The sequence below is a fragment of the Mustela nigripes genome, chromosome X, assembly GCF_022355385.1.
Source record: "Mustela nigripes isolate SB6536 chromosome X, MUSNIG.SB6536, whole genome shotgun sequence".
NCBI lineage: Eukaryota > Metazoa > Chordata > Mammalia > Carnivora > Mustelidae > Mustela > Mustela nigripes.
Window position 1 is genome coordinate 106,586,707 of NC_081575.1, and position 14,411 is coordinate 106,601,117.

The following is a 14,411-nucleotide window of genomic DNA, read 5'->3' on the forward strand; positions in this document are numbered from 1 at the left end:
TAAAACAGATTTCTGAGCCCCACAGGGTTTGTTTTTTTTTTAAATAGACTTAAGATGGGGCCCAAGAATTTGCATTTCTAACAAATTCCCCCACGATGCCATTGCCATTGGTCCCAAGACCACACTGAGAGACACAGCACTGAGGCCCACGCCAGGAGTGCAAATGGTGGCCGGAGACAGGCATGGACACCTTGCCCTTCTCCAGGCATTGCCAACGGACGGCTCTGCAAAGCTGGCGAATCAATTTACCTTTCCACCCGTGTAAGTACATGTGTCCCTGCTGCCAACACTTGGTGCTGTCTCATTTTTTATTTAATCTGATCTTTAGTTATTTTTTAAATTTATCATGGCGTTTATAATTTTATCTACTCAACGCATGTAAATAAAAGCAAGCTAAGACTTTACATCCTACGGCTTTTCTTTATAGCTAATCCCCTCAGGTTCTGTCATCTGCCCAGCTACCGCTTGTTTTTCCCATAAATCCTAGAAAAAGACACATGGTTTGGACAAAATCATTAAGATCCTGTTGAAAGGAAAGTGGAAGCTTGCTCCTTTTCATGGCCAACTGCACTGTGTTTTACTTATTGCCTTTTGTTTGTTTGTTGACTCAATAAGGTGAAGGGAGAGGGGAAAATCTGGCACGTGGGGAGGGCAATAAAGAAATCATAGGGAGGGAAGGGTTCCTTCCACTCCGTGCCAGGTTAACAAGGAGACAAGAAGCTGGGTACTCACGGATCTGGTTGGTGGACGCACTGTAGAAGGCGTTGACGGTTGTTGGATTTGTGAACCACCTGTAGAAAGAGAAGCAAATACCACTAGGCAATCACCATGATCCATGCAGAAGGGCAGCAAGAATGAACACAACATGGCAGGACTTATTAGCAAACAACCAGGGAACACTGGGGAAGTGGGGTGTATGGGCAACTTCTCACCTCAGTTTAGGGTTATTGCTCTGTGCAGTGAACAATGTCGTCCTGAATTGAACAGGGCTCAATGAGAATATATGATCATATGCCTGGTTATTCACTCCTCCTAATGTAATGGAAAACATCAGCACTGGTGCTTCTGAAATAGCTTTCAGGAGAAATTCTAGAATCTAGGAGGCTTTCCCCAGAAATGGAAAGAGCAACAAGCTGATGTTCGGTAAGACCTGCTCAGTGGGTCCATGGGACAGCTAAGTTTCTACAAGGCATCACCTCTGAATTGTCCTTTAGAGGTTTTAGACTGATGACAGCATAGAGACCCACATAGAGAGACATGACTAAAGCATGACCATGTTGCCCAGAGGGTCTGTGGGCTCCAGGCGCGAGTTCATGGATTTTTTTTTTTTAAGAATTTTAGTTATTTCTTTCAAAGAGAGAGAAAGTGAAAGAAATCACAGAGGGAGAGGGAGAAGCAGACTTGCCACTGACTGAGAGGAGAGCCCGAGGAGGGGCTCGATCCCAGGATCCTGAGATCATGACCTGAGCTGAAGGCAGATGTTCAACTGTCTGAGCCACCCAGATGCCTCTGAGTTCACAGATGTAAGCTCCAGATCTAAGGGCTCATCCTGCCTCTCTCGCTAAGTCGCCGGGTTGTGTTGCAATAGCTGCCCACCTTCCTGGGGTGTGGTTTTAACTATAAAATTTAGGTACTGCATTAAGAGGTCTTGGGAGTATTTTCCGGCTATAAAGAGCCTACATTCCATTTGAAATGCATACATTACTTAGTAGGGCTTGGCAAGTTTTTTTCTGTCAAGAGTCAGATGGTAAACATTTAGGCATTTGCAGGCAAAGAGGCAAGAATCCAAGATGTTATATAGGTACCTCTAGCGTAGGAGCAAAGCTTCCACAAAATGATATTGATGAAATTAAAAATGTAATAACTGAGTACAATTTTTTAAAAAGACAGGACATTATGAGAAGAATAGAATTCTTCTGGGGCAGAATAACATTTTTGCTTAATTGGGATTCAAGGTTAGTGCTTCCTATCTTCAATCGACTGCAAATATTTATCTCTCAGAATCACTCTGCGTTCACGGGCCATACAAAAACAGGCGTCAGGCAAGATTTAGCCTCCAAGTTGCAGTGTGCGGACCCCTAATTTAGATGCCAGTGAGTTTCTGCCCTTTAGGATAAAAACCAAGCTATCTGAAGCTAAATTGTTCAAAATAAACTCGTATAAATCCCTTTGTGGAACAATCATTTTAGTAGTTTATATTTAATAGGAGAATTACAACAAGCTAATAATTTATGTCAGACTAATATGAAACTGGTAGGAAATCCAAGTGTTGATTCTTGTTGATCCACACATACCTTCTCCATATAAAGAAGTCTACAAATAGGTCATGGTGTTATTCTTATTAGTGGTAGTAGCAGCAGCAGCAAACCTTCACTGAGCACTCACAATGCCCTAAGCATGCCCTATTCCTCAGGTTTTCTTCCCCACAGCAACTATAGAAATTATTGGCCTATCTCACAGATGAGGACAGTGAGACTTAAGCATTACATAACTGCATAAGGTCCGGTCTGAGTTCAAGCCAGTTTTCTTTTCCCCCACAAACCAGTTCTCTTAAACATTGTATCCTACTGGACACATTCCTGGATATCAAGAAAACGAGTGCCTCCTCTAGTCAAAACTGAAACCTATACTCCTTTCCATAAAATGCGTACTCTTTGCCTTCAGGTTTAAGAATAGTATTTCAATAAGCACTAGTGTTTAGCAAACAACCCTACTGACTGGTCTACTTTCTTGAGGAAGTAAGTGAAGGCAAAAGCCCCTTCAGTGCCCTAACGTCACTCCCTATAGTAGGTAGAATTAGGGCTCCCCAAAAGATGTTCATGTCCTAATCCCTGGATCCTATGAATAGGATACATTACATCCCAAAAAGGACACTGCAAATATAATTAAGGGTAAAGTTCAAAACAGAGAGATTACCCTGGATATCCAGGTGGGCCCAATCTCTCACTAGTCCTTAAAAGCTGAGACTGTTCCTTGGCTGGGATCCAGAGATGCAATTGAGGAAATCAGATTCCAAGAGTCAAAAGGATCCGACATGCTGTCATTGGCTGAGATGTAGGGGCCATCATGCAAGGACCAGAGAGAAGTCTCGAGAAAGGAACAGCAGCTCCCAACTGACAGCCAGCAAGGAAGTAGGGATGGCAGTTCTAGAAGTACCAGGTGGAGGAGGTGCCAACATCTCAGCTCAGAACTGAATTCTTCCCAGAGTCTCCAGCAACAAGCCCAGCCCACTGACACTTCAATTCCAGCCTCATGAAACCTGGACCTAAGAAAGCAGCGAAGCCATCCTGTACTTCTGACCTCCAGAACTGTGTTTTGAGTTATTGTGTGTTTTGAGCTGCTAATGTTGCATTAGTTTGTTACAGCAAGAACAGAAAATTAACACATTACCCAAAGAACCCAGCATTTCTATGCCTGAAGTTTGAGTCAAGACAGGAGAATCCAGGTGCCTCTGAACTTGGCCTCTAGATGACACTGGTCCGAAGCATACTATGCACCAAAGATGATGTGTATTCCTAGAGCTCATCCCTTCTCTTCTCCCCCTCCCAACCCCCCCTTTCCTTTAGCCAACAATCAACTTGCAAAACATGAAGATAAGGGTCCCTGCACGAAAAATGTTTTTAACTGCTGATGGACAAAGGTGGACAAAACAAAGAAATCAAACGATCAGGTGGGGCCCGATGGGGCCTCTAAAGCTTCAGCAAGAGTGGCTGAAACATCCTATTTCATACACATGATCTCACCTCTCCTGACTTCCCATTGCTCTTGCTATCTCTGTGCTATGTCTGGAGTCTTGATTATACCCAGAGCTGATATTAAGTTGCTGCACCAGTACATCCTAGCACTTGCAGGCACTAGTATTTCTTCTCATTGGTCAGTGCCCACGCCAAACCAGCCATTAAATATGGCATCTATCTGCCTCATTATAGCCAAGTTTATTATACATTCAGTTTTACTATTCTCTAATATAAGGCTACCAACCCTGGTTTTAATATGTGTTTATAATTTTTTTCACATTCCTCCCATTAAGAAGTGGAGCCTAAATTCCTCTCCTCTGGATTATGGGCTAGCCTTGGTGACTCGGTTCTACAACATAAAATGCAATGGAAATGACACCACAGGACTTCCCAAACTAGGCAATTTAAAGGCAGTACAACCTCCCCCCTGGTGTACAAACACGCTCCCTTCCGCTTCTCTTTCTCAGGAACTTGCCCTTTGATGCTTCTTGCCCAATCAGCATGCTGTGAAGAAGCCCAGTTCGCGAAGCCACAGGAGGCGCTCCAGCCAACAGCCATCATCAGCCACTAGATGTGAGAGAAGCAGCCTCCCCACGACACCAGTACCAGCCACTCTCTGACTGCAGTTACATGAAAGACTGGAAGCAACAGACACCCAGCTGAGCCCAGTGCTGGCCAGAGCCACAAGACGGGATGAGAGAGAGAGAGAGAGAGAGGGAAATCTTGTTGTTTTAAGCCTCTAAATCTTAAGAGTGGTTTGTTACACAGCAGTAAATAAATGAAACATTGAAAAGTTGGTTGTCCATAGATTACATTGTAGCCACTGGGTTGAATTTTCCCATAAAGATGTTTAATTTGCCCAACATGACCGTCTTTTAAAGAACTGAATTGGAATTAATTTAAATGAGGTTCTCCACAGTCCCCACCACCCCCTAGCATTTATACTCGGGAAGGTCACCATTTGCTAACTGACTGAGCCTGGAAAGTGTATGAGTTCATGCAAATTATCTCCCAACAAGATTTTAAGCTCCTTATGGGCTAAGACTATTGTCTAGTGGCATGCACTGAACAGAAGATCAGTACATCTATTTAAATGACTGTATTGCTATATATACATCTGCTTGAATAAAAAATAGCTTTAAATTCAAGTGCTTCAAATTCTTCTTACCACTACTTTGGGATGTTCTGTGTTTGGGGAAGGATTTGATAGAAAAGGTATGAAGAAGCCTCATATAAATTTCAAAGGGAAACTATATGGGGATGAAAAGATCCTGGACAATGGAATACACAAAAGGGGTATAATAATAATAATGAAATACAATTGTCTAAAGACAAAGACATTGGTACCCTAATTTCTACGGACCATATAAAAGAGATGTACACATCAGGCTAAAGTTTGACATTTTACCCATCAACTCTTAGAGATAGTTGCAGGAATGGCAAAACCACAGAATATTTATTGCCTTATTTCTAATATCCTATAGAATATATCCTTCCCATTTCATAGATAATGCTTTTGCAAACAAAAATTATGGGCAAAACCATAATTTGTATAGACATTTCGTGTATTTTTACGTATTTTTAAAAGTTATTTATTTTTACTTATTTTAGAGAGAGAGAGCAGGGGGTCGGACAGAGGGAGACGGAATCTTGAAGCAGGCTCCCTACTAAGCACTGAGCCCAATGCAGGGCTCAATCCCAGGACCCTGAAATCAATGACCTGAGCCAAAATCAAGAGTCAGCCACTCAGCTGACTGAGCCACCCAGGCACCCCATATTTTTAACATATGTTTGAAAAGATAGAGAAAGAAGACCCAGACATGTTTGGTCACAGCCAAATGAGAGTGAGTTAATAGGGAAGCTGACTTAAAGTCATTTCTGTCAATGAGAGGGGACGCTAGAGGGAAAGAATTACTTCTGATTCAAGCCAAGCAGTAGACTAAATCCTCTATTTTTAAGCAATCTGATGAAGTGACAATTCTGAGAACCAGCCCCTAAATATGCACCTTCAGGGATGACCACCCAATTAATTCCATTCTTGCTGACATTTCCCACTGTGCTAGAAACTTCTTAATACACATTAGTTCAGCTGAAATGAATTCCACAAGAATGAAAGATAAAGGGTATTTATCTCCTATACCCACAAAGAAGCAAAACGGTATTTCAGGGCTTTGTGGAAATAAAATCATGACGTGCTGTTCAAAGTAAACTCGTGTAGTGGAGCTACTCCCAAATCATCCCCACTAGATTAACCCATCAATTTTCAAAACTAAAAGATGTCAATTAAAGCCAATGTGTATCACAAAGCTAAAATTTCCTACGATGCCTGAAAAGGAGCAGCCCAAAAGTTCTTTTAAAAAACTAACTATCCTATCACTTTACTACACAAAGAGGATCTCCAATTTCTTAATGTTGCTTTCCCTGAAATACACGTATGGTCTGAGGAAAGAAGAATTAGTACTACTGAGAGGCGCCTGGGTAGTGCAGTCAGTGAAGCATCTGACTTGGTTTCCAAACAGGTCCTGATCTCTGAGTCACGAGACAGAGCCCTGGATCAGCCACTTCACTCTGCGCAGAGTCTGCCTGAGATTTCTCTCTCTCTCTGCCTCTCCCTCTGCCCCTCCCCTCTGCTTGCACGTGCACTCACTCTTTCTCTAAAATAAATAAAATTTTTTTTAAAAAAACTGTTAGTGCTATCGCACTGATTTTCATTGCTAGATAGATTTTCCAGAAACATTAACCAATTTAATGTCCTTGTGAAAGAGGTATTGCAACAGAGAAGAAAACTACCCAAGATCACACAGTTCACCTAAGTCCACAAAGTCAGCCAGCATTTTTCTAAAGCATAAATAAAATATTAGAAATAGTCAAGGCCATTAGATTAGAATCTGACAGTCCATCAGTATTTTAGGATGATGTTAAAGAGGACACCTTTAGGGATTTTTCAATTAGCAACCTGGGCCTTGCTACACAGCCAAATGAAAAACGCATTTTGAAATTAAAGAATTACTTTGACAGCATCTCTAATATTGAGAAGCCCAAAGCCTGAAAATTCAGAAAAATACTGGTGACAAAAATACCTTGAATTTTCCACAAATTCCAAGAAGAGTTTGAACTGATCTGAAGTAGATCTGAAAAGGAACCAGGATGATTCACAGAGATCTGTGACGACCATACTACATGTAGATGGCTCATCAGGATACTGGAAAACATTTGCTGAACTTGTCAGATTCAAGACGCTACTTTTAGAAGCGTACATCTAAAATGTCTATTGAATAACTGAGGTTAGGAATGAAGCAGGAGAGATGGACGGAGAGATGTTGGGATGACAGGAGAGAACCAAGGACAGTGGAACACAGAGCTTTAATGCAGCTTCTGTCATTTCCAGAGATGTATGAAAGCCTTCTAGCCTCCTCTGTTCTTTTGATTGGAGTCAGGGATGGGCAGGGGAATAGTTCAGCTGTAGGCCCCCTCCTCCAAGTCCAACAATTGTAACTAACTTTGTGGGTATGTGTTGTAGGAAGGCTAGAAGGGCAAAGGGCAGGGATTGGTAGGTGGCAGCCATGGGGAAGAAGAACAGGCAGTAATCACGGCTTAAACCAAGGGTTGGTACACTTCCTAGAGTTTCTACAGTCTAGAAGAGAGCAGAGAGTTGGAAGGGAGAGTAACAAGAGACCCAGAGTATAAAAGGTCTGGAGACCAGAATATCAGCCAAGGTTAAAAAGTGGTCCATTAAAAAAAAAGAAAAAAAAAAGTGGGCCATGGGATCCAGGTTTCCAGCTAGAAGGATATTAAAAAGTCAGCAAATACTTTCCATAAAAATCAAGAATAAAACTGGACAAAATCACAACAAACAACCACTTTAGGGCTCTGGGAATTGATCATCAAAGCCAACAACACACTGAAAAATGTTTATTTTGAAAAATTGCTAGAACTTAGGAGTAAATATAATAGAAGTCTGTGGCCTTCTTGCCAGGGGCTGCTCCCACCCTTCCCAGCTTGGCCAGTGAGAACTTATTTCTATCAGGAGAGGTAAGGTAGTGGCACCTGGGTGGCTCAGTCGGTTAAGTGTCTGCCTTGGCTCAGGTCATGACCCTGGAGTCCTGGGATTGAACCCCACATCGGGCTCCCTGCTCAGCAGGGAGCTTGCTTCCCCCTCTCCCTCTGTCCCTGCTTGTGTTCTCTCTTCCCATGCCTTCTCTGCCAAAGAAATTAATTAAATCTTAAAAAAATAAAAGGTGGGGCTGGCTGGAAAACCAGCAGCTTCGCTGCCACAGGGGGTGGACTTGATTGGGAGTGGAGGTGAAAACCTTCAGCTTTGTCAGCTAAAAGTGGCAACCTTGGTGGAAAACAAAAAGGAATACCCACAGCTCCACGAGCCTGAAATTACAGTTCCCACTGGGAAGATGGTCAGACAAGCCAAAAATTTAAAAGGGAGATCTTGAAAATGAAAGAGTCACAGAAGGTGAGATCAGCTCACTCTGTACCCACGGCTGACTGGGACACTAGGCACGTACACAGGGGAGACGAGAGAGCCCAGTGGCAAGCAGACTTTGAGGCTGATGGAGAAAGGTAGTTGCAGCCCCCGAACAGATCAACAGGCAGAGAGCAGAAGCCCTACAGACTCAAGGTGTCTGAGCACAAGGTCTGCCCCAATCCCTGGCTGAGCGCTAAGCTATGCACAGGGAAACCTCAAGTAAGAGAAACTAAAAAATAAAAAAAAATAAGAATTTTAAAAATGAGCAGAGACATCCACGGCTGCATACTATGGGGGAGATAGATTCTGCCGTCTAAAAGTTACTTTTTTTTAAGATTCTATTTATTTATTTGACAGAGAGAGAGAGCACAGGTAGACACAGTGGCAGGCAGAGGAAGAGGGAGAAGCAGACTCTCCACTAAGCAGGGAGCCCAATGTGGGGCTCGATCCCAGGACCCCGGGACCATGACCTGAGCCACCCAGGCACTCCTAAAAGTTACTTTTTAAAAAGCCCCAGAAAAATAAATCAGAATCCACAGTTGTTACCATATATTATCTGAAATGTCATTTTCAACAACAAAAAAATTATGCTATGCAAAGAGAGAAAAGTGTTAGGAAAAAAAAAGTCAATAAAAACTGACAGAGCAAAGCCAGGTATTAGATTTAGCAAAGATCTGAAAGCAGCCATTATAAATAAGTCCAAAGAATTAAACTATATTCCAAGAATCAATGGTAAATAGAACGAAAATGACTCAACCAGTAGAAAATCATGGGGCACGTGGGTGGCTGAATCAGTTAAGCATCGGCAGGGTCGTGAGTTCAAGCACCATGTTGGGCTCCATGCTGAGTATGGAGCCTCCAGAAAGAGAAGAGAAGAGGAGGGGAGGGCTGAGGAGGGGAGCGAAGGGGAGAAAGAGGAAGAGAAAGAGCGGAAGGAAAGGAAAGGATGAAGGGAAGGAAGGAAGGAATAGAAAGAAGAGAGGGGAAGAGAAACAGAAACTAAAAAACAATCAAAGGGAAATTCTGAAATTGCAAAGTACAATACCCAAAATGAACAAACAGAAATCTAAACCTCACACGTAACACTCTGTCAAGTATATTGTCAAGTAATCAAATTTTTGAAAAAGTAATCTAAACCTGAGCTGAAGGATTTCTCAACTGTAAGCCTCTTATTCATTTGTTAAGTGGGGATGGTGTTATTTATTAATAGTACCCATGCCTCACAGAAATGAAGAGAGGATACAATTAGTTAGAACAGGTAAAGTACTTCTAGCACACTGTGAACATAATAATTTTAGCTGCTATCAGTTATCTTCATCATACATATTTTGCTAGGGAAGGACATCATGACTGCCCCCGTTCCAGAAAGTTCCTCGGGAAGATGTCTTACCTAGGGAGACAGTCCCTGACAGGCAGCTGGGAAGAAAGAGGGTAAATCCTAACTTATACTGGAGAAAAATAATACAGCCAGCCATTCTCTGACACTTATTACTTTGATAAAAATCTCCTAGTTACTTCATAATTATATAACTACTTCTACATTTGTAACTATACTGTATTTTTTAAGCATTTGTTCTTTTTTAAGATCTTCGCAAGTTTCTACTTGAGTGTGAAATTCTAGGCAAACTTGTTTTCTATATACATATATTCATACCTACATTGAGAAATGACTTAAACATCTGTATCCTAATAAGCCCTCTTACATCGTTTTGGTACTAGGAGTGGGGCAACCATCATCAGAACGGAGAAGTGATTCATATCATATCAGAAATAAGAGTTATCAAAACCTAACATGCTTTGGCCGAACCAAGGTAACCTGCCAGCCGGCTACTTTGACCAGGGGGGATTACCCAGGTTGACCCACCAGCATACTTACTTCTTTCCCTTTCGGGTTTTTATGTTTTTTTTTTTGTTTGTTTGGTTGGTTGGTTTGGTTTGGTTTGGCTTGGTTTGTTTGTTGTTGTTGTTGTTTATTTGTTTTGTTTTTTAAAGATTTTATTTATTTGACAGACAGAGATCACAAGTAGGCAGAGAAGCCGGCAGAAAGAGAGGAGGAAGCAGGCTCCCTGCTGAGCAGAGAGGCCGATGCAGGGCTTGATCCCAGGATGCTGGGATCATGACCCGAGCCAAAGACAGAGGCTTTAACCCACTGAGCCACCCAGGCACCCCTTGGTTTGTTCTTTTTGTTTTGTTTTGGTTTGGTTTTTTTGTTTGTTTGTTTGTTTTTACTCACTCTGTTTTTGGAACCGCTTTTCGCAGCCAGAAGAAATCAGACTGTGCTAAGTACTTGCGGGTTTGCAGGACATTGCCAAAGTAGTCGGATTCTGAAAACTTGATCTGAATAAAACAAACCACAACCATCATTGTTCTAAGTGCAGATAAAAGAAACAAAGTCTGAACAAAGTCTTCAGCACACAAACGAGCAACCAACAGAGAAGCTACACTCCTCCGGACACCTCTCAGCCATCACCAGTTAACCCAGTATCCACAGCGCCATGGAATTTAATCTCCGTGATTTTCTTTTACAAGAAAAAGTCCCCAAATTGATATGATTATTTCTGGATCATGGTAAACAACAAGAGATGTTGCAGTAATTTATGATGCATTTCATTTGCTTTATAATTGAAAAATCTACTTTAACCTTTATAGGACATATCCTCTTAGGTTTAAAATTTCTTGGCTCACACAAGTCCTTGATCTTTTCTGAAATGTGTTCTTTATTTATTTGTCACATAGGTTCTTCTAATAACATTCAGTTTAGTCAGCTGAAACCTCATTTAGCTTATAGATGATGATTTAGTCAAATGTTAAGATCCAATTTACTGTAATCAGCATTTGTTCATGAAGGGAAACAATGCAAGTGGTTCGGAGATTTATTTCTCCCACTAAGCACAATGGAGTCAATGGAATCATTTCATTATTAACAGAATTTGTCTCTTACCACTCAAAAAATTCTCTGGTCTCTAAAAATTAATGAAACTACAGAGGCAAATCATAGATTACAGCTTGCATAGAAAAACAGAAACTTGATGCATCACAACAATTTGTGTATTAAAATAGGGAGACAGACATAAATGACTCCTGAGTTACTTTTCTTTTTTTGGAAGGAGAATGGTAAACAGCTGGAATTCTCTAGGCATTCTATCTACAAAACAAGCAGTACTTAACCTAAATATTGCAAATAGTATCTGCATAACAGTAAAAGCAATGGGATGTAGTGATGGCTAATTATTTGGTTTGAATATACCTGGGTGGCTCAGTCAATTAAGCATCTACCTTGGGCTCAAGTCATGATCTCAGGGTCCTGGGATCGAGCCCCACATCAGGGCTCTCTGCTCAGCACAGAGTCTGCTTCCCCCTCTCACTCTCCCTCTGTGCTATCTCTCTCTCAAATAAATAAATAAATAAATAAATAAATAAAAATCTCTAAAAATATATACTACTGTGGCAAATAAAATTAAAATACATGTTTGAATAAGCAAATAACCAAGAGTAACCAAAGTCTTACTAGTTGTAAGTTTTTAATAAATTTAAACCATACTCTTCTAAAAGGAAAAAATTAAAATATAGCAAATACATGTATGTGAAATCCACAAGCATTACATTATAAATATGAATACATGCATAGCAACTTGATGGCTATAGATTTGACAGTCATCTATATGCTGGCCAACATCTGGCTCACGTTCATCTCTTCCCTAACATACGAAGGATACTCATTATATCTGTGGAGTAACTTTTGTTAATGATTCATCTTGCTCTTTCCAGAGGTCAGGCCAAAATGTAAAGGAAGGAGCAAAATAACTAAAGGCACAGGGAGAAAGGCAAGAATGCAAATATCGATTCCTGGCATCTTTGGTGTTCTACCTGACCAACCAGCTATAAAGACAGGACTTTAAGTTGTCCCTCCTTCAAGCCTCTTAGCGGAGTAGCTAATAAATAATTTGAGGTATAGTTTCATAGTGGAAAATAATACAGCAGTTTAAAGAATGGTATATATGCATGAATATGAGATAATCTCAAAAGCAATGCTGAGTGAATAAGGCAAACTGTATGTATGAGAGAATTTAAAGTTTTAAATCATGTAAAATGATACTGTATGTTGTTTATGGACACATACCCATATAGCAAAAGCATAAAGAAATACATGGAAATAATAAACACTGAATTCCAGATAACATTTATATTTAGGGAAGGAGGTAGGCAGGAAGAAAGGACATTACTAGATCAAGGTGGATTACAAAAAGAATATCCGATGTATCTTGCTCATTTCAAATGTCTATGTGCATTATAAAGCTAATACAACAATGTTTAGTATTTGTTAGAGGTGTTCCAAATAGGACTTTACAAACTCTTCCAATGTTTGAAATGCTTCAAAATAAAATCCTATAATTGACTGTATTTAAAAATAGAAGTTTAGGGGCGCCTGGGTGGCTCAGTGGGTTAAGCCGCTGCCTTCAGCTCAGGTCATGATCTCAGGGTCCTGGGATTGAGTCCCGCATTGGGCTCTCTGCTCCGCAGGGAGCCTACTTCCTCCTCCTCTCTCTCTCTGCCTGCCTCTCTGCCTACTTGTGATCTCTCTCTGTCAAATAAATAAATAAAATCTTTTTAAAAAAATAGAAGTTTATAGTCAACCTCAGAAGAAAGAGAGTAAGCTCCTTGTTTTAGCAAGCAGCCTTAACCAACATCCTAATGCATTCCTGGGTCATATAGTTAAAAGATGTGTCCACTGTTCAACCCTTAGCATTTTTTTTTAGCTTTTGTTCCCAAGACAGCTCTGACAGATCCTTCAGAATATGAGTGCAACTGATGAAAAATTCAGATTCACTCTTGGGTTCACAACACTTTCTGGGAAATTCTCTCAAAGGAATTACCTTTATAAATATTAACTTTTCTTTTTGGTAATATCAGTGGGGTCAGTTGTTACTTTTGGAAGAGTTTGCTAATTGTGATACTTTCCTGTTCAATTTGAAAAAAAAAAAAACAGAAACCTTGATATGCAGGTAGTTCTATAGGTATTAAATGGAATACCATCCAAAAATTTCCTTAAAAAGAAGAGTACCAAGTAAAAATATACTTTAAAATAAATAAGATCCTACCATTGCCTTTAAAATAATCATGGGGAGCAAAACTCAGAGGCAAGTAATTACAATTAGCCAATGGCGTATCTATGTTTAGAAGGGCAATTTTAAGGTTATTTTAATTATTAAACAGAATATATGCTATTTCTCAGCCTAATTTAATTGATCTATTCCATTTATTTAGTGGAAATCATGGGTAATAGGGGACAAAATTTTACTTCTTCCTGTGATACCGGTTAAGTGTTTGTGGGTAGGGAAGGACTAGCCCCTGTTATTCCCAAATAATAGATGGGGAAAAGAGCTGAGGAGATTATGGAACTTGGCAAAGCCATACAGTTCAAATCATGAGTTTCCTAACTGCAGTGTTCCTTTCATTAATCCTTATAAGGAAAACCGTGATTAGACAAAAACAGTACAGGGTGGGTGGCTCAATGGGTTAGAGCCTCTGTCTTCAACTTGGATCGTGATCCCAGGGTCCTGAGATGGAGCCCTGAATCGGGCTCTCTGCTCAGCAGGGAGCCTGCTCCCCCCCCCCCACCGTTCCCTCTTCCTCTGCCTGCCCATCTGCCTACTTGTGATCTCTGTCAAATAAATAAATAAAATATTTTTTAAAAACAGTACAAGGAAGGAGGAGGCAAAGGTAAGAATTAAGGGTGGGAGAAGAAGCAGTGACTAAATAAGTGATGGCAGTTTACTTAACATCATACAGCTGTTAAAATAATGCTAATTTGTCTAGGGAAGTCAAGACCAAAACAACGGGTTAATGGTAAAGGTCAATAGACAAAATTATGTATGTGTCAATTTCAGCAATATAAAAACAGAAAGGCAAGATAACCATGGTGAAATAGAAGTATGTATTATTATGTTCTAGTACCATTATGGGCGCTTTTTCATGCCTTTTCTCTATTTCCCAAATTTTCCACCATGTGATAATACTTTGATAAGTGTAAATATTTCAACAGGCCCTTGAACAAAAGGAGAAACAACCATGAAACCCAGCTACCACTGGGAAAATTCCACTTGTGGAGACAGCAACAAGAACAAATGCACATGAATATTTGAAAACCACCTGTAATCTTCAAAAAAAAAATGCTTAAACCCTGAAACAGACCATAA

General features: G+C 40.5%; 1 protein-coding gene across 1 annotated transcript in view; it reads right to left on the reverse strand.

Moving 5' to 3' along the window:
- Positions 1 to 14,411, reverse strand: part of PHEX (phosphate regulating endopeptidase X-linked) — a 191,186-nt gene that overhangs the window by 52,945 nt on the left and 123,830 nt on the right. Inside the window, exons 12-13 of the mRNA XM_059386182.1 lie at positions 10,448 to 10,551; positions 733 to 791 (exon numbers count right to left, since the gene is read on the reverse strand). Of these exons, the coding sequence (XP_059242165.1) occupies positions 733 to 791; positions 10,448 to 10,551 (163 nt within the window). The remainder of the gene's footprint in view (positions 1 to 732; positions 792 to 10,447; positions 10,552 to 14,411) is intronic.